The sequence below is a fragment of the Oryctolagus cuniculus genome, chromosome 1, assembly GCF_051225735.1.
Source record: "Oryctolagus cuniculus isolate XC-2025 breed Fujian yellow rabbit chromosome 1, ASM5122573v1, whole genome shotgun sequence".
Classification (NCBI taxonomy): Eukaryota; Metazoa; Chordata; class Mammalia; order Lagomorpha; family Leporidae; genus Oryctolagus; species Oryctolagus cuniculus.
In genome coordinates, this window is record NC_142867.1 from 139762633 (window position 1) to 139784711 (window position 22079).

At 44.9% G+C, this 22079-nt stretch overlaps 1 protein-coding gene and 1 pseudogene across 16 annotated transcripts in view; one reads left to right on the plus strand and one right to left on the minus strand.

The window, feature by feature from the left end:
• AUH (AU RNA binding methylglutaconyl-CoA hydratase) overlaps positions 1–22079 on the minus strand; it is a 162584-nt gene that overhangs the window by 122146 nt on the left and 18359 nt on the right. For 10 of the 16 annotated variants that reach the window (XR_016222981.1, XR_016222982.1, XM_089316013.1 and 7 more), the window contains exons 2-4: positions 16301–16402; positions 14577–14644; positions 14380–14467 (exon numbers count right to left, since the gene is read on the minus strand). Coding sequence is in view for 14 of the 16 variants with exons in the window: in XM_089316013.1 (XP_089172139.1) it covers positions 14380–14467; positions 14577–14644; positions 16301–16402 (258 nt within the window). In the remaining 2 variants the exon portion in view is untranslated. The remainder of the gene's footprint in view (positions 1–14379; positions 14468–14576; positions 14645–16300; positions 16403–22079) is intronic. The other 6 variants (XM_017342355.4, XM_089316034.1, XM_017342357.4 and 3 more) reach the window with 1 other exon arrangement.
• Positions 17449–20988, plus strand: LOC149128663 (large ribosomal subunit protein uL10 pseudogene; annotated as a pseudogene).

Below are 22079 nucleotides of genomic sequence, written 5' to 3' on the forward strand. Positions count from 1 at the left end.
CATGGCTGAAGGGCTGGGCTGAAGGGCAGAGAACACAGAGAAAGCATGTAGCCCTCTGGAGCAGGCATCCCTCTCACTTTAGGCTGAGTACTATGATTAAAATTAACTGTAACAGAAACAAAAACAACCAGAGAGCTGTGTGATCTGAACAAACCTGGAGATCACTCTGGGCTGCAAGGTGCTCCAGCTGACCCAGGGTGAGGAGGTGAACCACGCTTCCCTGGCCTCATGAAAGAAGGACCTGCCTGGCTGATCACTGCCCCCATTGCCCTCCCCCCGCCCCCCCGAGCTGGGCAGCTTAGAGAGATAACAGCCCAGGCCCTGTGGCCCATTCTCGGCTCACCCCAGAGGCAGCACTGCTCCTCCAAGGCGTCCCTTTCTGGGAGTGGTGGAGTGTAGAACTTAAAGGCCATTTAAGCGTACATCCAAAACTCCCTTCTTCAGACAGTTTTAACAGTAAGTAATAAGGCTAAAGTCGTGATTTCCCCGGCCCCCACTACAAATTCATACGTGGATGGAAGTGGTGGAATTTACTGGTACTTCGGGCACAGCCTTCCATCTGTGAGACCCTGACGATACCTCAAGAACAAATTACATTTCATAACCACCTATGCCATCTGCACAAACTTGTATACATCAGAGCATATTTTAGTTAGCCAGGATACTCTGCCAATATTGCTTCCTCGGCAACCAACTTCATGCACACAATCATTCCGTGAACCACTTGTTGAGCACTTTCTACGAGGCCGGCACTATTCTGGCGACAGGCCCCTGCCCTAATTCCAGCGAAAGAGCTCAACTGTGGGGGAGGGAGACTGGTAATAAATAAGTAAAAAATAAATTCAGGAACTGAAAAGTGCTAAGATGAAGCGAACAGGAAAATGTGACGGGGAAGGGGAAGTAGGGAAGCCTGCTTTGACTTCAGTGGCAAGGGAACAATTTGATAAGGAGAGGACACTCGCGCAGAGGCCTGTCCAATGACAGAGAACAAGGAGGACAAGAAACTCTGCCGGGCCCAGAGGAGGGGACAAGCTGGAAGGGGGAGGTGGCCAGAACAGGGGGACCTTACACACATTTCTCAGTTTCCTAGTGCTCTGCACAAAGATCCCCAAACTTGCAAGGGCACACAGCGAGTGGCGGGGAGGTGCCTCCCATGGGCTGGCAGGGCTCTCCTAGGGGGGAAGGAAGGCCGAGCTCCCCTGCCCTCCCAGTTCCAGCAGCTGCCACACTCCTGGGATGACTCCGGCCTCGGCCTCCCATCCTCCTCGCTCCCTCTGAGATCCCTCTGCCTCTCCTTCGTGAACCCCCACCCCTCCACTGGGTACTCCAGGAAAATCAGACTCTCTCCCCATCTCCAGATCTTTTCCTTTGCCACGTGAGGTCACAGGTTCACAGGCTCCAGGATCAGGACGTGGCAGCTCTAAGGATCACGAAGCTGCCTCCCACTCGTTTCACTTCTGAGGACTAGCTCAAGGAGGGGGTGTTGTGAGCCACTGGCTGCTTGAGGCTCTGCTGGGTGAGCGCAGCCAGGGGGCAAGAGTGGAAGCAGGGGATGAGTCAGCAGGTCATTACTAATATAATTTCCTACCCCTAAAAAAGAAAATAGTCTCTAGAGACCCTAAAATTTCATGTAGGCAGAATTTTTAAAACTGGAAATATAGTCAGAAACAAATTATCACTTCCTCAGAAAGGGCATGAATAGTTTGACTCATGGTTAATGGCAACTCTGGCATGCTCAATGAAGAAATTTAATGTAACTAAAAGAGTAAGAAGTTCTACCTGTATAAAAAGGCCTCAAATCAACGATCTAAGCTTCCACTTCAAGAAGCTAGAAAAAGCAGAGTAAATTAAACCAAAAATAAATGGAAAAAAAAAAGTCAGTGAAACAAAAGCAAAGGCTAAGCTGTGATGAAAGCCATAATCATCACAGTAAGAAAAAAAGGGAAAAAGATTGGGAAGGAACAAGCAAAACTGTTTTTACATGCAGATGGCTGACACTCTGACCACCTACATAAAAAGCCCCATCTAAAAAACAAAACAAACAAAAAAAAAAAAACGAAAAACATGTTTCTGAGTTTAACCAAGTCACAGGAGATATGAGGACAATATAGAAAAAATCAATTGCATATATTTTAAGCAAGAAAAAACTGAGAATGAAATTAAAAAGAAATGCCACTAACTAATACTGGCATCAAAACACATGAAACACATGAGGAGGGCATCTGGCGTGGCAGTTAAATGCCACGGGGATGCTGCATATCTGAGTGCCTGGGTTCAAGATCTTGCTCCACTTCCAGCTCCAGCTAAGCACATCCTGGGAAGCAGCAGGTGACAGCTCGGGAACTCGGGTCCCTGACACCCATGGATACCCAGATGTAGTTCCAGACTCACTGACTCAGGTCTGGGTCAGTCCAAAACCTGTTTTCAGTGGTGGGAAACCTTCTTTCTGACAAAGGTCATTTGGATATTCATAACATTATTCATACAAAACTGTCAACTTGAAAACTGGCCTGCAGGGCCAGCATTGTGGCACAGCAGGTTAAGCCATAGCCCACTGGCATCCTACCTATGTGGCAGTTCAAATCCCAGCTGCTCCATTTCAGATCCAGCTCCTTACTAATGCTACTTGGAAAATATTAGAAGACACTCTGAGAGTTTGGGCCCCTGCCACCCACATGGGAGACCAAGACAGAATTCCAGGCTCCTGGTTTCCTACCAGCCCAGCCCCAGTGATTGGAGCCATTTAGGGAGTGAGCCAGCAGATGGAAGAGTTCTGTGTCTGTCTCTCTCTGTCTCTCTGTTTCTCTCTCTCTAACTCTGCCATTCAAATAATAAATCTTTTTTTAAAAAAATTAGCCTGCCATAGATTCACTGAATTTCTAGTCCCACCTACGGTTGCTATGGCAGAGCCAGACCAAATGATTTCGTGGGCCTTATAGAACTGATGGGACATTCTCCACTCTCATCCTATGTAATGGAGCCTCCATTAAAATCCCATCAATAAAAGGTTTTCTGGATCTCCTGTATTAGTGAGTACATGGATGTGCTGGGAGGGTGGCACACTTAGAGCATATGGAAGCTCTGCTCTCCCCACTCCCACCCCTGCTCAACCCTATGCATTTCCTCCAACCAGATGGTCCTCACTTTTATCCCTGATAATGAATCAGTAATCATAGGTAAAGCGCTTCCTGAGTTCTTTGAGTTAGTCTAGTAAGTTGTACTCTACACACCAACTGGGATGACTTTGTCTATACTCTGACACAAAATGGGTGGGGGAGCTCCACAAGGATTCTCTGACTCTCCAACACCAAGTGGATGTCCAACAATTCAATTAATTTCTGACAGTAATTTCCAAATTTAGCACCGACTCCACAGATCAAGGGCTCAGTCCTGTAAGACTGCCTGCACTTCAAATGCCAATCACAAGTCCCAAGGACAATCCATACTTATGACCAACTAGCTGTAAATTTGAGTGTTTCCACAAACCCCTCCTCAGGGTTATCAATTCAGCAGAATGACTTCTAGAACTCAGGAACCATTTTGTGTACATCTACTGCTTTATTATGAAGCTGCTACACTCGGGAACAAATGGAAGACACACACAGCAAGGAATAGGCTAAGTGTGAAGCTTCCATGCCTCCTATGGGCACACATACCAACCTTCTAGCACACAGACATGTATACCAACCTGAATGTCATTGTTTGGAGATTTTTATGCAGGCTGCATTGCTTAGGCATGGTTGATAAATCAATTGCCACTGGTGACAGAGCTCAATCTCTGGTTCTCCTCCCCTCCCCAGAGGTTGGGGATGCTAAAAGTTCTATACCACATTATCTCAATCCTTCCCTTATCTCAAAACATATATACAAACTAACTCAAAATGGATCAAAGGCCTAAATATAAAACAAACTACAAAAATACTAGAAGAAAACATAGGAGGTAATCTTTGCGACTTACCATTTCTTAATTCACATGCACCAAAAATAAATTAACTAAAAAATAAAGGACAAAAAAATCGATAAATCAATTATCAACTGAAAATTTTTGTTCTTCAAAATAAAATATAAAGAAGATTTGGGGGGGGGGGGGGGATCCAGCTCTCTGCTATGGCCTGGGAAATCAGTAGAAAATGGCCAAAGTCCTTGGGATCTTGCACTCATGTGAGAGACCTGGAAGAAGTTCCTGGCTCCTAGCTTCTGATCAGTGTAGCTCCGTCCTTTGTGGCCATTTGGGGAGTGAACCAGTGGATGGAAGACTTCCCTCTCTTTCTCTCCCTCTCTTTCTGTGTAACTCTGACTTTCAAATAAATAAATAAACTTTTTCAAAAAATAAAAATAAAGAGGACATGGGGGCCGGCGCTGTGGCGTAGTGGGTTAAAGCCTTGCCCTGCAAGTGCTGGCATCCTACATGGGCGCAGGTTCGAGTCCCAGCTGCTCCACTTCCAATCCAGCTCACCACTAGGGCCTGGGAAAGCAGTAGAGGATGGCCCAAGTGCTTGGGCCCCTGCGTTCACATGGGAGAACTAGAAGAAGCTCCTGGCTCCTGGATGAAGATCAGCTCAGCTCTGGTCATGGCGGCCATTTGGGGAGTGAATTAGCAGATGGAAGATCTCTCTGGCTCTCTCTATATATAACTCTGTCTTTCAAATAAATAAATCTTTAAAAAAAAAAAAAGAAGCAGCAGCAGCCATGGCACTGAGTGGGAGAAAATACTTATAAAATATATCAGACAAAAGACTTGTAACAACTCTTACAGCTCAGTAAGAAGATATTCCACAGGAAACACGAGATAAAGATGTGAATCGACATGCTATGGTCTGAACAGAATCCTCCCAAACTCATGCACTTAAGCTCCAATGCCTATGTTAGTGGCTAATGAATTAATGCTAATTATAGATGGATTATCATTGATCCAATTATGGTTTCAGAATGCAGGGTCTTCTCAGTAGGCTAAAATCAGGATGGCTTTATAAAGACTGACATTTGGACATAGAGGAAGGAATGTGCTTCCTGTCTCTGCTTCCTGACTTGCCACGTGACCCTCCTCCCACTATCCTCCAGCCTCACCAAATGATGAAACCCGCAGCACCACCTGTGAACCTCCAAACCGTACGCTGAAATAGCCTTCTTACCTCCTAAGTAGTTCTGGGGTCTATGAGTTAAAGAAAAACTAATTAAAAAAAATGTTTCACCAAACACCATATAAAGGGAATAAGCAACAAGAAAACTCTCAAAATCATTAGTCATTAGAGAAACACAAACTAAAACCACAATGACATAGGGCTACATAACCACTAGGACGTCTAAAATTAAAGGCTGACAATATCAAGTGTTGGTGAGGATGTGGAAAATCTGCATGTGGTGGGAATACAAAATGATAAGAAAACAGTTGGCAGTTTCTTATGAAACAAAATATACAATAATGATGAAACTCAGTTATTCGACTCATAAGTATTTGCCTGAGAGAAATAAAAACATACATTAGATATATGTAAATAGTCATAGAAGAGTACACATAAAAGCCAAAAATATGGAAGAATCCAAATGACCAGAACCTGGCATAACCTGGTTAACAGAAGAAAAATAAACTGTAGGGACAGCACTGTGGCACAGCGGATTAAGCTGCCTTCCACAGCACTGGCATCCCATCAAGTCAGGGCTGCTCCATTTCTGTTTCAGCTCTCTGCTAATGTAGCTGGGAAAGCAGCAGAGAATGGTCCAAGACCTTGGGCCCCTGCACTCACATAGGAGACCCGGATGAAGCTCCTGGCTTTTGCCTGGCCCAGCCATGGACCAGCCCTGGCCATAGCAGCCATTTGGAGAGTGAGTTAGCAAAAAGAGGCACTTGCTCTCTCTCTGTCTCTGTTTCTCTCTCTCTCTCTCTATATATATATAATTCTTTCAAATAAATCTTAAAAAAAATTGTGGTATATCCATATAATGGATTGTTCAACACATAAAATACTCAGCAATAAAATGAAAATCATGCTCAGTAATAAAAAGAAGCTACTGAAATATATAATACAGCATTATGTCAAGTGAAAGAGGCTAGACACAAAAGATCACCTACAGGAACAGTCTATTTACAAGAAATTCTAGGAGAATTAAACTAAAGTAGCAGCAAGGAGATTCGTGATTTAGAGGGCCAGGATAAGAATAAGGGATTGACAGCAAATGGACACAAGAGACGTTTTTAAGTGATAAACGTGGTCCATACCATGATTTTGTGCATAAATATCTTTCCAAACTCCTCAATTACACACTTAAAATTGGTAAACTGTGTTGCAAGGACTTCATACCTCAATGAAACATGTATTTTTTTTATTTCAAAAGTTTCCTACAGCGGCAGGTGCTGCAGTGCAGCAGGTCCAGCTAAGCAGCTGCTTGTGACTCTCGCATCCCATACAGGAGTGCCTGGGATGGAGTCCTGCCTCTGCTTCTGATTCAGCTTCCTGCAAATGCTCACCCGGGAACTCACCAGGTGGTGGGTCCCTGCCACCACACGGGAGACCTGATTGGAGTTTCTGACCCAGTCCGGGCTACTGCAGGCATCTGGGGAATAAACTATGAAAATCTCGGTCTCTCCCATTCTTTCTCTGTCACTCTGCCTTTCAAATACATAAATAAACTTTTTAAAACTTATATACTGCTGGCGCCGCGGCTCACTAGGCTAATCCTCCACCTTGCGGCGCCGGCACACCGGGTTCTAGTCCCGGTCGGGGCGCCAGATTCTGTCCCGGTTGCCTCTCTTCCAGGCCAGCTCTCTGCTGTGGCCCGGGAGGGCAGTGGAGGATGGCCCAAGTGCTTGGGCCCTGCACCCCATAGGAGACCAGGATAAGTACCTGGCTCCTGCCATCGGATCAGCGCAGTGCACTGGCCACAGCGTGCCAGCCATGGCAGCCATTGGAGGGTGAACCAACGGCAAAGGAAGACCTTTCTCTCTGTCTCTCTCTCTCACTGTCCACTCTTCCTGTCCAAAAAAAAAAAAAAAAAACTTATATACAACCAACTAACCAAATGAAAAACCTTCTACTGACATACTATAAACTAAGAGAAAATTATAAGGACAGGCATTTAGCATGGTAGTTAAGACACCACTTGGATGCCCACATCCCATCCTGGTTCAGAGTCCTGGCTCCAGATTCCAGCTTCCTGTTAACATGCTCATATCTAAGATTCTGAAGCAATGTTCAACAGATGACTTTATTAGTCAAAAGTTTGCTCTCACCTATCTGTCCATGTCAGGACATCTATATCTACTAGAATAATATATACAATGCTCAACAATGCATTCTGACAATTTTAGTGAGAAGTCTTTAGTCATAACACAATTTACTAGAATTCAAAAGCAGAAGTAAAACTATCTTTACTTTAAAAAAAAAAGCCCATACTGGTTTAACTCACTGAAACACTCAATTTAGAGTTCTACATACAGAACCAATTACCAAGAATTGTTTATCATCTATTTTAGGAATTTCAAAGGGAAAAAATCATAAGTCTCAGTAATTTTTCATGAAATTCCATTTCAACAGCATTATGGTAAAAACAATGCATATGCACTGTGCTACTTGGTTTTAGAACAGCTGAACAAACATACCATGATACACGTTCATATCTAACACAGTAGCAATTCAGGCAATATATTAAAAATTTGCCTACTTATACTATTTGAAATAGTAGAATTATTTTAGCTTTCTTCAAATATATGCTGAAGATACAAAAATAAACTATTTTTTCCTAAGACTTATTTATTATTTGAAAGTCATAATCACAGAGAGAGAGGGATAAACTGAGAGAGAGAGAGATCTTCCATCCACTGTTCACTTCCCAAATGGCTGCAACGGGCAAAGAATGGGCCAAGCCAAAGTCAGGAGCCAGGAACTTCATCTGCATCTCCCACATGGGTGCTGGAGCCCAAGCACATGGGCCATCTTCCACTGCTTTCCTAAGCACATCACCGGGAAGCTGGATGGGCAGTGGAGGAGCGGGGACTCGAACTGGCACGGATACGGGATGCCAGTGCTGCAGAAGGCAGCTTAAACCATTATGCTACAGAGCATTCCCCAATAAACTTTTTTTAAAAAGATTTATTTACTTTATTTGAAAGGCTGAGTTACAGAGAGGCAGAGGCAGAGAAAGAGAGAGAGAGTCTTCCATTTGATGGTTCACTCTCCAGAAGGCTGCAACAGCCAGAGCTGCACTGATCCAAAGCTAGGAGCCAGGAGCTTCTTCTGGGTCTCTCACATGGGTGCAGGGGCCCAAAGACCTGGGCCATCTTCTACTGCTTTCCCAGGCCATAGAATAGAGCTGGATCGGAAGTTGAGTAGCTGTGACTAGAACCGGCGTCTTTATGGGATGCCAGCACTGCAGGTGGTGGTTTTACCCACTGTCACAGCGCCAGCCCCCCTCAATAAACGTTAAATGAATAAACAATTCCTAGAAACCATAGGGGAGGGAGGAGGCACACATTTAGGCCAATGCTTCACCATTAGTTTTCATTATCAGAATGGTTGCTTCTAAGGGAACGTGTACAGGATACAGTACACAACATTGATTGCCACCCTGAAGAAATGGCCAGGGCATGGCCCACCAGCTGAAAGTACACTAATGTAGTTTTTATCTGCACTTAGATATCATTATGAATAAACAGCCAAAAACTCATATAACATATAATATATAACAACATGTGGATATCACACATCAATTAACCTAGCCCACTTAGACATGTTATTATATAGTTTAAGAACTTAAGAAGGAGCCTTCATTCTTTTTTATTTATTTATTTTGACAGGCAGAGTTAGACAGTGAGAGAGAGAGAGAGAGAGAGAGAGAAAAGTCTTCCTTTTTCCATTGGTTCACCCCCTCTAAGTGTCCACTAAGGCCAGCACGTTGCAGCTGGCGAGCTGCGCCGATCTGAAGGCAGGAGCCAGGTGCTTCCTCCTGGTCTCCCATGCAGGTGCAGGGCCCAAGCACTTGGGCCATCCTCCACTGCACTCCCGGGCCACAGCAGAGAGCTGGACTGGAAGAGGAGCAACTGGGACAGAATCTGGCGCCCCGACCGGGACTAGAACCTGGGGTGCCGGCGCCGCAGATGGAGGACTTCACACTTCTTTTAAATTTAGATGAAAAACCTCAGTAATGGGGCTAGTGCTGTGGTACAACAGGCACTGGCAACCCACGTGGGTGCCGGTTCATGTCTTGGCTGCTCCTCTTCCGATCCAGTTCTCTGCTAATGGCCTGGAAAGGCAGTGGAAGACGGCCCAACTGCTTGGGCTCCTGTACCCATGTGGGAGACCCAGAAGAAGCTTCAGACCAGCCCAGCCCCCGCCATCGCAGCCATCTGGGGAGTGAACCAGCAGATGGAAGATTTCTCCCTCTCTCTCCTTCTCTCTCTGCATCTCTTTCAAATAAATAAGTCTTCCTACAAATCAGAGATAGGGAGCCAGCACTGTGGCACAGCAGGTTAACACCCTGGCCTGAGGCACCGGCATCCTACAAGGGCAGCAGTTTGAGTCCTGGTTGCTCCTCTTCCAATCCAGCTCTCTGCTATGGCCTGGGAAAGCAGTAGAAGATGGCCCAAGTCCTTGGGCCCCTGCACCCACATGGGAGACCTGAAGAAGCTCCTGGCTCCTGGCTTCGGATCAGCGCAGCGCCGGCCATTGCAGCCATCTGGGGAGTGAACCAGCAGATGGAATACCTCTCTCTCTCTGTCTCTAACTCTCGCTGTAACTTTTTCAAATAAATAAAATAAATATTAAAAAAAAAATAAAATGAGAGAGAGAAAGACCAGACCCTTAACCAGGTCCTAACCTCATGGTTTCACTATACACACTGAATTACTAATGTAAATAACTTATACCAATTCAAATGAGACAGGAGAGAAACAGGACTCACTAAATCAAACCCCTAACAACCAGACCATGTAACCATCTCTGATTATCAACTATTCCACCCACCTCCAAACCCATCCAGAGCAAGAAGCATCCAGACCCTAACCACAGAATAACCCCCATTAAGGACGTCCCCAACCCCGAGCAAATACCTAGAACAGCCCAACACGACCCACCCACAACCTTCCTAGGGAGGCAGTAGAGAGCAACACGACCATTCTGAGCACACCACCTGTGAAAAGAGCCACCACACCTGCGCAGAACAGGTGCAAACCAAAGTGCTGTGTGCTGAGGGGGAAGAGCCAGAGACCCCTGGGGTGTGGCCACACCTCCCCAACCCGATAAAAACCTCAGTGCAGCTCAGTCAGATAACCAGAAGGTTCTAAGCCCTCAACAAACCTGGTCTGGGTTGAACACTGACTACCTGTCAATTTCCATTACAAGTGAGTCAAGAACCTCCAGCCCTGTGAGTTACAACAGATTACCCTGACGATACAGCACATTAACGAGAGCAAATAGCTTTACTGACTTGGAAAACAAGTATTCAAGGCTAACTTGTTAGTCTGATAAACATTTCACATATCATTTAGTATGTGCTGAAAAAGGCAACCTGTAACAGCTGAAAACTGTAATAGAGCACTAAAGTTTTATTTTTCAAAGAATATTACTATATTAGCAATACAGAAATGCAGAAGAAACAAACAAAAAGAATTCTACCAGTAAGTCTGAGATAGTTACAAAAAGTATTACCGGCCGGCACCTCGGCTCACTAGGCTAATCCTCCACCTGCAGTGCAGGCACCCCAGGTTCTAGTCCCGGCTGGGGTACTGGTTCTGTCCCAGTTGCTCCTCTTCCAGTCCAGCTCTGCTGTGGCCTGGGAAGGCAGTGGAAGATGGCCCCAGTGCTTGAGCCCTACACCCACGTGGGAGACCTGGAGGAAGCACCTGGCTCCTGGCTTCAGATTGGCGCAGCACTGGCCGTAGTGGCTATTTGGGGGGTGAACCAACGGAAGGAAGACCTTTCTCTCTGCCTCTCTCTCTCACTGTCTAACTCTGCTTGTCAAGAAAAAAAAAAAAAAACTATTACCAATAGAAACTTTTTTTTTTTTTTTTTTTTTTTTTTTTTTTTTTTTGACAGGCAGAGTGGACAGTGAGAGAGAGAGACAGAGAGAGAACCAATAGAAACTTAAAACCGGGCCGGCGCTAAGGCGCAGTGGGTAAAGCCGCCGCCTACGGTACCGGCATCCCATATGGGCGCTGGTTCGAGTCCCGGCTGCTCCACTTCCAATCCAGCTCTCTGCTATGGCCTGGGAAAGCAGTAGAAAATGGCGCAAGTCCTTGGGCCCCTGTACCCGTGTGGGAGACTGCAGGAGGTTCCTGGCTCCTGATCGGCACAGCTCCAGCCGTTGTGGCCAATTGGGGAGTGAACCAGCAGATGGAAGACCTCTCTCTCTCTCTCTGCCTCTCCTTCTCTCTGTATGTAACTCAGACGTTCAAATAAATAAATAATCTTTAAAAAAAAAAAAAACAGTCAAGGGGCCGGTGCCATGGCTCACTTGGTTAATCCTCTACCTGCGGTGCTGGCATCCCATATTGGCACTGGGTTCTGTCCCAGTTGCTCCTCTCCCCGTCCAGCTCTCTGCTGTGGCCTGGGAAGGCAGTGGAGGATGGCCCAGGTCCCTGGGTCCCTGCACCCATGTGGGAGACCAGGAGGAGGACCTGGTTCCTGGCTTCGGATCAGCACAGCGCCGGCTATAGCGGCCATTTGGGGAGTAACCAATGGAAGGAAGGAAGGGAGGGAGGGAGGGAGGGAGGGAGGGAGGAAGATAAGTCACTGCCAGGTGATCATTTACACTGAATTTTAAAGTGCTGTTCTGGTTTCACAGTTTAACTAGCCCTCCTCAAAGATCCACACAGTTAGGCCCTTCCTTAAACCCTACTCTCCATTCTTCCAATCAGCCCCAAGAACCTCCAGGCCTCCCAGCAGCCAGTCACAGAGTTCACACAACTGGTCAACCTCCAGACTAGGTTCATCTGGCTCCTCTAAGTTACTGATAAAAGGCTCTTTAATGCTCTTGGCTAAGTTTTCACAATGTTTAAGAAAAAAAGATTCAAAATATATAAAGGCATGTAAGAAATATTAAGAGTTACCATTCACTGAATATAGTTAGCCCTCATATCTTCAGACTCAACCACCCAAAGACCAAAAAATATCTGGTAAAAACACTGCATCTGTGTAATCAACATGTAACTTTTTTTCTCTCATCATTATTCTCTAAACATTAGGGCATAACAAGTGCTTACAAAGCATTTACATTGTATTAGGATAAGCAATCCAGAAATTATTTAAAGTACACAAGATAATGTGAGTATACTATATGCAAATGCCACACCCTTCTTTGTAAGAGACTGGAGCACTGTGGACTTGCATATGGTCCTGGCATAATCTTCATGGAGAGGGAGAAATTCCTGAATGACGGTGCTGTACTGTGTGCTTCATATACACCATATACATCAAAGTCTCCAACAGTCCCACGAGCTACATAGGACTGCTCTTGTCTGACAAATTCACACTGTGATAACCCAAACAGTTGAGGGTAATAATTCCGTGCTTTTTTTTTTAAACTACAATAGTAAAATCTCGTCTTTCTAGATATACTACATTATGCTTTGAAAAAGCAATAAAATCTTACCCAGGTTAAAATATAACTCATTTACCCAAATAACAAATATCATAAAATTCTGCAGCATTTTAAGTTGGAAGCCATAAAGATTAAGGTTTAGCCGGCGCCGCGGCTCAACAGGCTAATCCTCCGTCTGCGGCACCGGCACATGGGCTTCTAGTCCCAGTCAGGGCACCACCAGATTCTGTCCCAGTTGCTCCTGTTCCAGTCCAGCTCTCTGCTATGTCCTGGGAGTGCAGTGGAGGATGGCCCAAGTGCTTGGGCCCTGCACCCGCATAGGAGACCAGCAGAAGTACCCGGCTCCTGGCTTCGGATCAGCGCGTTGTGCCGGCCACAGCGCACCGGCCACAGCGCGCCGGCCGCAGTGGCCATTGTGGGGTGAACCAACGGCAAAGGAAGACCTTTCTCTCTGTCTCTCTCTCTCACTGTCCATTCTGCTTGTCAAAAAAAAATAAATAAATAAAAAATAAAGATTAAGTTTTAAAAGGGTTCTCAATGGACCAGCATTCATGTTAAGCCACCACCTGCAATGCCAGCATCACGTATGGGTGCCAGTTCACGTCCCTGGCTGCTCCGCTTCCTATCCAGATCTCTGCTAATGGCCTGGGAAGAGCATCAGCAGACCATCCAACTGTTTGGGCCCCTACCACCCACGTGGGAGACGCATATAAAGTTCGTGGTTATTGGCTCCAGCAAGGCCCAGCCCAGCCGGGGTCATTGTGGCCATCTAGAGAGTGAACCAGCAGATGGAAGATCCCTCCCCTCTCTCTAACCTTGCCTTTCAAATAAATCATGAAGGAAGGAAGGAAGGAAGGAAGGAAGGAAGGAAGGAAGGAAGGAAGGAAGGAAGGAAGGAAAGCAGGGAGGGAAGGAGGGAGGGAAGGAGAGGAGGAGGGAGAGAGGCCCATTGAAAATGAAAATGAAGAACACTGACCACAATTAAAAACACTCTAAAAATATTCCCTCATATCCTTAGAGCTGTTTTGGGTGCTAAGTACTTAAAATGCTCCACAAATAATTGCTTAATGAATAAAACACTGCAGGTCATTCCCTCAAATTCTTTGATTATTTCAAGGGGATTATCCCACTGATAGTTTTACTGAAAAAATATTTTTTCTGCTTCAGTCACCAGGTACTTTTATTTGCTTATTAGTAATTCACAATGATACTGTATGCTATTAGTATTGGTCACCTTGATCACCTGTAGTTTTTACTAGCTGAAATGGACTCATTCACTATCAAGCTTAGAAACACTGGGAGATAAGGAAAAATGCAAGATGACTTAATCTTTAGCTTTTGGATTATGTACCACAAACAAAAAAATACATACACATGAATTAATTCTGCCTTTCAGTGCTGTAGATACCAACAGAAAAGTACTGTACAATGCATGAGCACATATTTGGGTGGCTACTACCATACTAATTTGAAAGCAAATGTCTACACATAACACTTTGTGATGGGGCAGCTACCACTAGTGATTAAAAGTATTTTTAAAGCAACTAATAAGTATAAAGCACAAAGCTGTGAAAGGATACCTAACTTTTCCTCCCTAACTCACGTTTCATAAGTAGTATTCATGTTCTACACACAAATTTTAATAACAAAGTATTTTCAACTCACATTTTGCAGAAGTTTCTAACACTGACAAACTATGCTTATTATTTTTTTTTCCTGGTGAAACAGCAAACACAAAGAGGAGCTGGTAATGGAAGTCAAAGCACAGAACATTTTAATGAAAACCAGGCTATTCCTGAGGAAACATCAGACAGTCATTTAATGTTGCAATAACATTCATTTACATACCAGCACAGAATATCCCTGGGACTTCACTCCTGATGATTATGGTCCGCACTTTCTTATCAGATTTTAAAGAATCCACAGCTTTCGAGAGCTAAACCAAAACAGGGAGGGTAAGGAAGAAAAAAGGACAGAATCATTTTCAGGTAGATGTCAACACTGTGTCTGAGCATTAGAAAGACATGCGGAATCTTCACACTCACCATCTTTATCAGATTTCTGCTGAGTGCATTTTTGCCATAGGCTCTGTTTATTCCAAGCACCACAATTCCTAGTTAAGGTGAGAAAAGAACACAGGCAGTTGAGTTAGTGAGGGATTCAGAGGACCACTCCGCAGCACACCTCTAGCCAACCTGGGGCCCAACCAAGCTGCACCTCCCTGGGGCCCACTGCAGGAACTTGCTCTTTTCTTAAGAGAAAACTATTCTTACAGAAAATGATATTTGCAACACATATAAAATTAACCTGTTTAATATTCATAGCTTTTCCTCAGCCTTTTTAGGGAGAACTTCATGACACGAGGTCCTCTTCAATTCCTCTCTTCTTACTTATCATCAGGTAATCAGAAAACATTTTACTAAATTTCACATCATTCTATCAGACTAACTAGATAGAAGGCCACACTTAGTACAATCTCTGAATTACGGGATACTACTTAAAATGTGGTTTCATCATCCTCAGGAATACAGTATGCAGAAGTAATAGCTAACAAAATCTTGTCACATACAAATATGACATCATCTGTTCTCTACTGGTATGCCGCTTGTTAACAGTGTTTCCTGTTTCTGTCATACTATAAAGTTTTCAGTATTTCTATCCCAGGCTTCACCCACCACTTCTGTCCCATACCTAACCTGAGGGCACTTTCACTTTGAAGTCCAACAGGCAACTTAAACTCAGTCTCTAGAAAATAAAGTTCATTACTCTTTCACAACACTCCTACTCCTCTAACTTTATCAAAGACTACCTTCTAAATCTAGGCTCTCATTCCAACTGCTACAGCCAGATCCACTTCTAAAAATAATTCTGTATATGGAATTCATGTCATGTTTAAAATCATTTAATTATTTATTTCAAAAGTCTGAATTAAAAGATCTGAATTTGGGGTCCGCATTGTGGCACAGTAAGTTAAGCCTCTGCTTGTGTTGTGGGCATCCCATATGGGTGCCGATTCGTGTCCCAGCTGCTCCTCTTCCTGGCTGGCTCTCTGTTTATAGCCTGGGAAAGAGCAGAAAATGTCCCAAATGCTTGGGCTCCTGTACCCACGTGGGAGACCCAGAAAAAGCTCCTGGCTTCTGGCTTCAGATCATCCCAGCTTCAGCCATTGCAGCCATTTGGGGAGTGAACCAGTGGATGGAAGACCTCTCTGTCTCTCCCTCTCTCTAACTCTGCCTCTCAAAATAAATAAATATTAAAAAAAAAAAACCCGAGGCCGGCGCCGTGGCTCACTTGGTTGATCCTCCGCCTATGGCGCTGGCATCCCATATGGGCACCGGGTTCTAGTTCCGGTTGCTCCTCTTCCAGTCCAGCTCTCTGCTGTGGCCCGGGAGGGCAGTGGAGGATGGCCCAAGTGCTTGGGCCCTGCACCCGCATGGGAGACCAGGAGGAAGCTCCTGGCTCCTGGCTTCGGATTGGCGCAGTGCCGGCCATAGCAGCCATTTGGGGGGTGAACCAACGGAAGGAAGACCTTTCTCTCTGTCTCTGTCTCTCTCTCTCTCACTGTCTAACTCTATCTGTCAAATAAAAAAAAAAAAAAAAAACCTTAATTTCACATGCAAAGTTCTTTAGCATCTACTCAACCCTCTTATTCCCTCAGTAAGCACCAATTCTCATTGTGTAGCAGGAACACCTTCACTGAGTTGGGGTGGGTATGTATGGTCCTTATTTGAAACTGGATTAAACTGAAGGCACCAAAATGTACACACACCTTCTCTGTGCAAGAAGCAGTGCAAACTCATTTTTAAAAGAAAGTATAAAGATAAATTCCAGCTCAGAACAGAATAAATTTGCAAGAGTTCCACTTGATCTCCTGATGGAGAAGAGCAGGAAGGAGAATTAGTTTCTGTGACAGGCTCTTGCGAGAAACCAGTGCATGACCTTGGATGGATTCCAATACTGAGGACAGGAGCTCCCACTGAGCAGGTTAGCAGGCTCAGGCACCGCCCCCAGCGCTTCACAAGCATTAACTCACACAATCCCCACAACCACCCAAGAGCCAGGCTTTACCATTACCCTTTGTTAAGAGATAAAAAAAAAAAAAATACTGGGACCTGCAGAGGTTAAATAACTAACTTCAGCTCCTGAGTAGCAATCCAACTCCACATTCTAACAACGACACTATGCCATTAAAGCTTTAGCTTCCTCAAGGATAAAACTAAGCGGCGAAGACTGTATGTGTTATTTACGCAAATTCACTGGGTATGCACTACAGCCCTCAAGGATCCAGAGGGAAAGACAAACAGTAACATCCATTAACATGTCCAATCAAATGTCTTCCATGCTACAGTGTTACAGTACTTGGAGGACAAGGGCAGATGGCCAGGGGAAAGCTTATCCGAGACTAGAAGGATGAGGAGGAGTTAAAGCTCGGGGTGGGAAAGGCAGGCTCAACTCCAGGCAGGCAGCACACAAACTACTCATGGTGCCACTAAAGGTCCTGTCACCCAGACGGAGAAGAGTGGCCGATGAGAGAGACGAGGTCAGCACAGCCCAACGTCCCTTGCAGGCTCTGCTTAAACATCTAGCCTTCATCCTAAGGAGGTGGTTAAGGAGGCATAAATGCACACACACACACACACATACAACACTTGGCGGGGGGGAACAGTCCATACTTGAAGGTCACACTAGAAATGAGTAAGGGTAGAAGCTTCAAGGTGCACACCGCAGTCTAGTAAGGAGGTAACAGGTCTAGCTGACATTGGCAGCTGCAGAAATGAAAAGTGAAAGGGTTCAAGAGCTTTTCAAGAGACCAGATCTAGAAGGAGTTACTGCTGACGAGGTTGAGGGCTGACTGAATTTGAGGGGGTAGCAAGAGTGTGCACTAGGTTTCTGGTTTCAGAAACTGGTGGAAAGGAGATGACATTGAATGAGGAAAAAATGATGGAAACATACCAAGGTGAAAGCAGAGCAGAGTAAAGCTGGTGAGGTCGGTTTTGAATTAAAGTGAATCCTAAGTGCTTTTGAGACATCTACGGTGATATTATTAACTAAGAAGAAGCTAGGAGCACAGGCTCTGAGGTCTGCCAGTTCCCAGTGATTTATCCCTGGGCAAGTTACTTAACCTTCCTCACTCTCGCTTTCCAACTCTGCTGAGATACTAACCGTCTCAAACTCTCTGGGACTGTGAAGATCAGGTAATTCGTGTAAAGCTTACAACACAAATACCTCCTTATCATCATCCCTTCTAATGTATTTTGTTTTGTTTTAAAAAAAAAAAAAAGGCTTAATTCAGTGTATTTTTCTTGCTTAAAAACCCATGTTGTAGCCACAGCTGGAGCCTGGGTCCTCTGCACAGACACTCTCTGGGAGTCTCTTTCCAGAGATCGGGGCCAGGACAGGGCAGATAGTTGTAGGTCCCAGACATGGCATCAAAGGTGCCCTTGGCAAGGCTGCCCAGGGTGGCAGTACAGGCCCTGGCAGAGGCATAGGAGTCATCAATGCCAGCCAACCACAGCAGCTTCTTGGAGACAGGGCTGAGACGATGCCAGTGCCTCTGAGAACGGAAATGAGGCACACCAGCACAGAGCCACAGCGTCTGGTCACCCTGCAAGGCACAGTGTGGGGTCTGCCCATCTTGTTCGCCTAGTAGCTTGGCCAGGATGATGGCCCCTGGGATGGCAGTGGCTACCTCCTTAGAGTATTTCACACCCAGGCTGACATGACCATTGTAGTCCCTGACGGCTACAAAAGCCTAGAACCTCGTCCACTGGCCAGCCATGCCTGCTTCTGCACTAGTGCAGCCTTGAACCTCGTCCACTGGCCAGCCATGTCTGCTTCTGCACTGGTGCAGTCTTCAAAGCCTCATCCTTGAGGGGCATCCCCAGAAAAAGGCCATGATCTCAGACTCCCTGATGGGCACGGAGGAGAGCTAGATCTCCCTCAGGGACGTGATGTTTACGTCCTTAACCCGGTGGCCCAGGTTGGTGATAGGGAGCTACTCCTTGTCCTTGGCCTGGCCTCTGGCGAGCTTCGTGGCTGCAGCCCGGATGTCACTGCTGCAGCCTCCCATTCCAGGGCCCTCAGAGCCTCTGGGCCTTCCTGCTGCACTGGCATCATCCATCATTTGGTGTTCTCTTGGAGAAGAAGGAAAGTTGAAGGGAAAAAAAGAGATGTATTTATTTATTTAAACGGTAGAGCAAAAAGGGAGCAAAGAAGGGGTGGGAGGAGAGAGAGAGAAATCTTTAATCCACTGGTACATTCTCAAAATGGCTGTAGCAGCCAGTTCAGGGCCAGGCCAAAGCCTCCCTCGTGGGTGGCCGGAGCCTGAGTATTGGGCCATCTTCCAGTGCTTCCCAGGTGCATTAGCAGGAGGTTGCCTCGACATGTGATGCCAGCGTTGGGGGCAGTAGCTTAACCCTCTGCACCACCATGCCAGCCTCTAGCATGAAGTCCGGATGGAATAAGTACTAAAGTTTTACCATAGTATGTGCCAGATGTGACACTGCTGGCAGCATTATGAATATGCAAAGTGTCATCAAAATGCACTAAATCAGTTACTTCCAGCAGTTTTGGAACTTTCATACGGAAATTGACTATTTCACTACAACTTACTTTCCATTGGTTTCTCATGATTATATTTAGGAATCTTAAAAAAAAAATGTGTGTGAACAGCCTACCTTATCTATACATATCATTTTCAGCCAGTATGGGGCCTATGAAATGCTACAGAAAATCCCTGGTCTTCATTCAACATTGAATCTTGTGGAACTCTGACCAAACCCAGGAAAGTGATGTCACTTCACATCACATTTCACCATTTTTCTGAACTAAGGTCAAATCAATGAAGTTTAATAGTCATTTATATTCTTTTACAAATTAACTGTTCTTATTTCTTGTCTATTAAATCATTCCCTCTAGGCCAGGGGTAAGGAAACTTTTTCCTGCCAAGGGCTATTTGCATATTTATAACATCATTTGTAGACCATATTAAATTATCAACTTAAAAATTAGCCTTCTATAGACTTATCGTATTTCGAGTCCCACTTGCGGTTGCCTGGCAGGACCAAACCAAATGATTTTGCAGGTGGTAGACAGCCTGCAGGCCAGATGCTTCCCACCCCTGCTCTAGGACACAGTGTCCTGCTCCACATTTTCCTGATCTTGGTGTCCTGGTCAGTGGAGACGTACTTAGAGGCTTTTTCTCATATAGTTCTTACACATATCTTAGAAGGCTACTTGTTGCTCTTTGGAATGCTTTCATTTGTATTTCATTCCTAATCATATCAACGTTGTAAACACATAGAAAGTTTAGTGACATTTTACTTAATATTTTCCTGGTAAACTTCTGTACTGTTAGTAGGTTTAATTAGTTGTTCTCTTCAATTTTCTAAGCAATTTAGCAATCAATATCTAGAAATACTGGCAGGCATATTTTCTCTCCAATGTTGATTTTTAATTTCTCATTTCCTTCTCTTGTCACCTCATTTTAGCAAGGACGGCAAATCCAGTATAAGATACTAACAAAACAAGTTTCCTTATTTTTGTCAATACCTTTAATAACAACACTCCTATTATTTCATCACTTGGTTATGTCGGCTAAAGGTTTCTTAATAATTTTCATAAAGTTATGAAAATTTGTCTCCTCATCAAATTTGCATTTTAAAAAGGCCACTCAAGTTATAATGTGTTCACCAAGAAGGACCTTACTGAGATCAGGGATATGCTGCTGGCCAATAAGGTGCCGGCTGCTGCCCGTGCTGGTGCCATTGCGCCCTGTGAGGTCACTGTGCCAGCTCAGAACACTGGTCTGGGGCCCAAGAAGACCTCCTTTTTCCAGGCTTTGGGCATCACCACTAAAATCTCCAGGGGCACCATTGAAATCCTGAGCGACGTGCAGCTGATAAAGACTGGAGACAAAGTGGGAGCCAGCGAAGCCACGCTGCTGAACATGCTGAACATCTCGCCCTTCTCGTTTGGGCTGATCATCCAGCAGGTGTTCAACAACGGCAGCATCTACAACCTCGAAGTGCTGGACATCACCGAGGAAGTCCTACACTCGCACTTCCTGGAGGGTGTGCGCAACGTTGCCAGTGTGTGTCTGCAGATTGGCTATCCGACCTGGCATCAGTGCCCTATTCCATCATCAATGGGTACAAGCATGTCCTGGCTTTGTCTGTGGAGACTGAGTACACCTTCCCACTTGCTGAAAAGATCAAGGCCTTCCTGGCTGATTCATCTGCTTTTGTGGCTGCTGCCCCTGTGGCCACGGCCAGCACTGCTGCCTCTGCTGCTGCCGCCGCAGCCCCAGCCAAGGTGGAGGCCAAGGAAGAGTCGGATGAAGATATGGGATTTGGTCTCTTCGACTAACCACTGCAATGCAGCCAGCTTTATTTGCAATACAAGGAAATAAAGGCTTACTTCTCTTAAAAAAAAAAAAAAAAAAAAAAAAAAAAAAAAAAAAAACTTGCGAAGAGTAACAGAGCATGGTTTGCTTTGACTAAACTCTGGAGACTATATTGAAAAATAGAAGGACTTTTCCAAAATAAAAGGAAAAAAACAGTGTTTGGCCAGATCCTCAGATGCTGAACTCCAGATTATTCACATGCCCCTATCCTCTCACCAAGAAGCCCCTCCCCCCGCCCTGACTGACAAACTACCACTGCCCTGCTCAGAGTCCCTTCTCCTTCCATTCCACATTTTAGCCAGACTGGCTCCCTGCATGTGTCCTGTCCCCTGGCTCCCTGCATGTGTCCTATTCTCCCTGACCGAGGGACATACACCATCCTCTCTTCACAAAACATCTTTTGCCTTCTTTCCCCTCCCAGCCCCTTCCACTTCTGCCTAAACAACTCTCACTTCTTCCTGAGGCCCATATTGGACTGGACTTTTTGCAAGAAGCCTTGTCTCACCCTGAGCTCACCTGTAATACATGTACTTCTCTCATCCCAAGTTCTCAGATGCACCTTTCATATGTGCACATGTCTCACCACATTATTCTTTAGGTACCTAATATTCATGAGTCTGTGAGCTCCTTGAGAACTTCAATTTTTGCCTTTCTCATTCATTGTCTTATCCCCAGTACCTAAAACAATGCCTGACATACAGTTACTGCTCAATGAATACTTCTTGAATGAATGAATAAATGGATAAACAAATGACAAAAAAAAAAGGCCACTCAAGTTATAATGTAAAGAAAGGATTAAAAGAAACTAAGAGCATACTGAAGGAAAACACACCAATTATAAACACAGATGTAAAAATCCTCAACAAAATACAAGATGAGTAAACTTCATCCAAGAGGCATGGGTTACAAGTGTTACAAATTTCATAATTTTTCAGATTTTGGAAAATGCACACACATGTATACAATGATGTATCCTGCGGCTGGGACCTAAGTCTAAACACAAGATCTGTATATATTTCATATATAACTTCAAAATAGATGCTGAAGGTAATTCTGTACAATATGTGTATTTTTTATTTCATATGTAACTTCAGAATACAGCCTGAGGGTAATTTTATACCTGTACTGTGCCAGGCACCTCTCA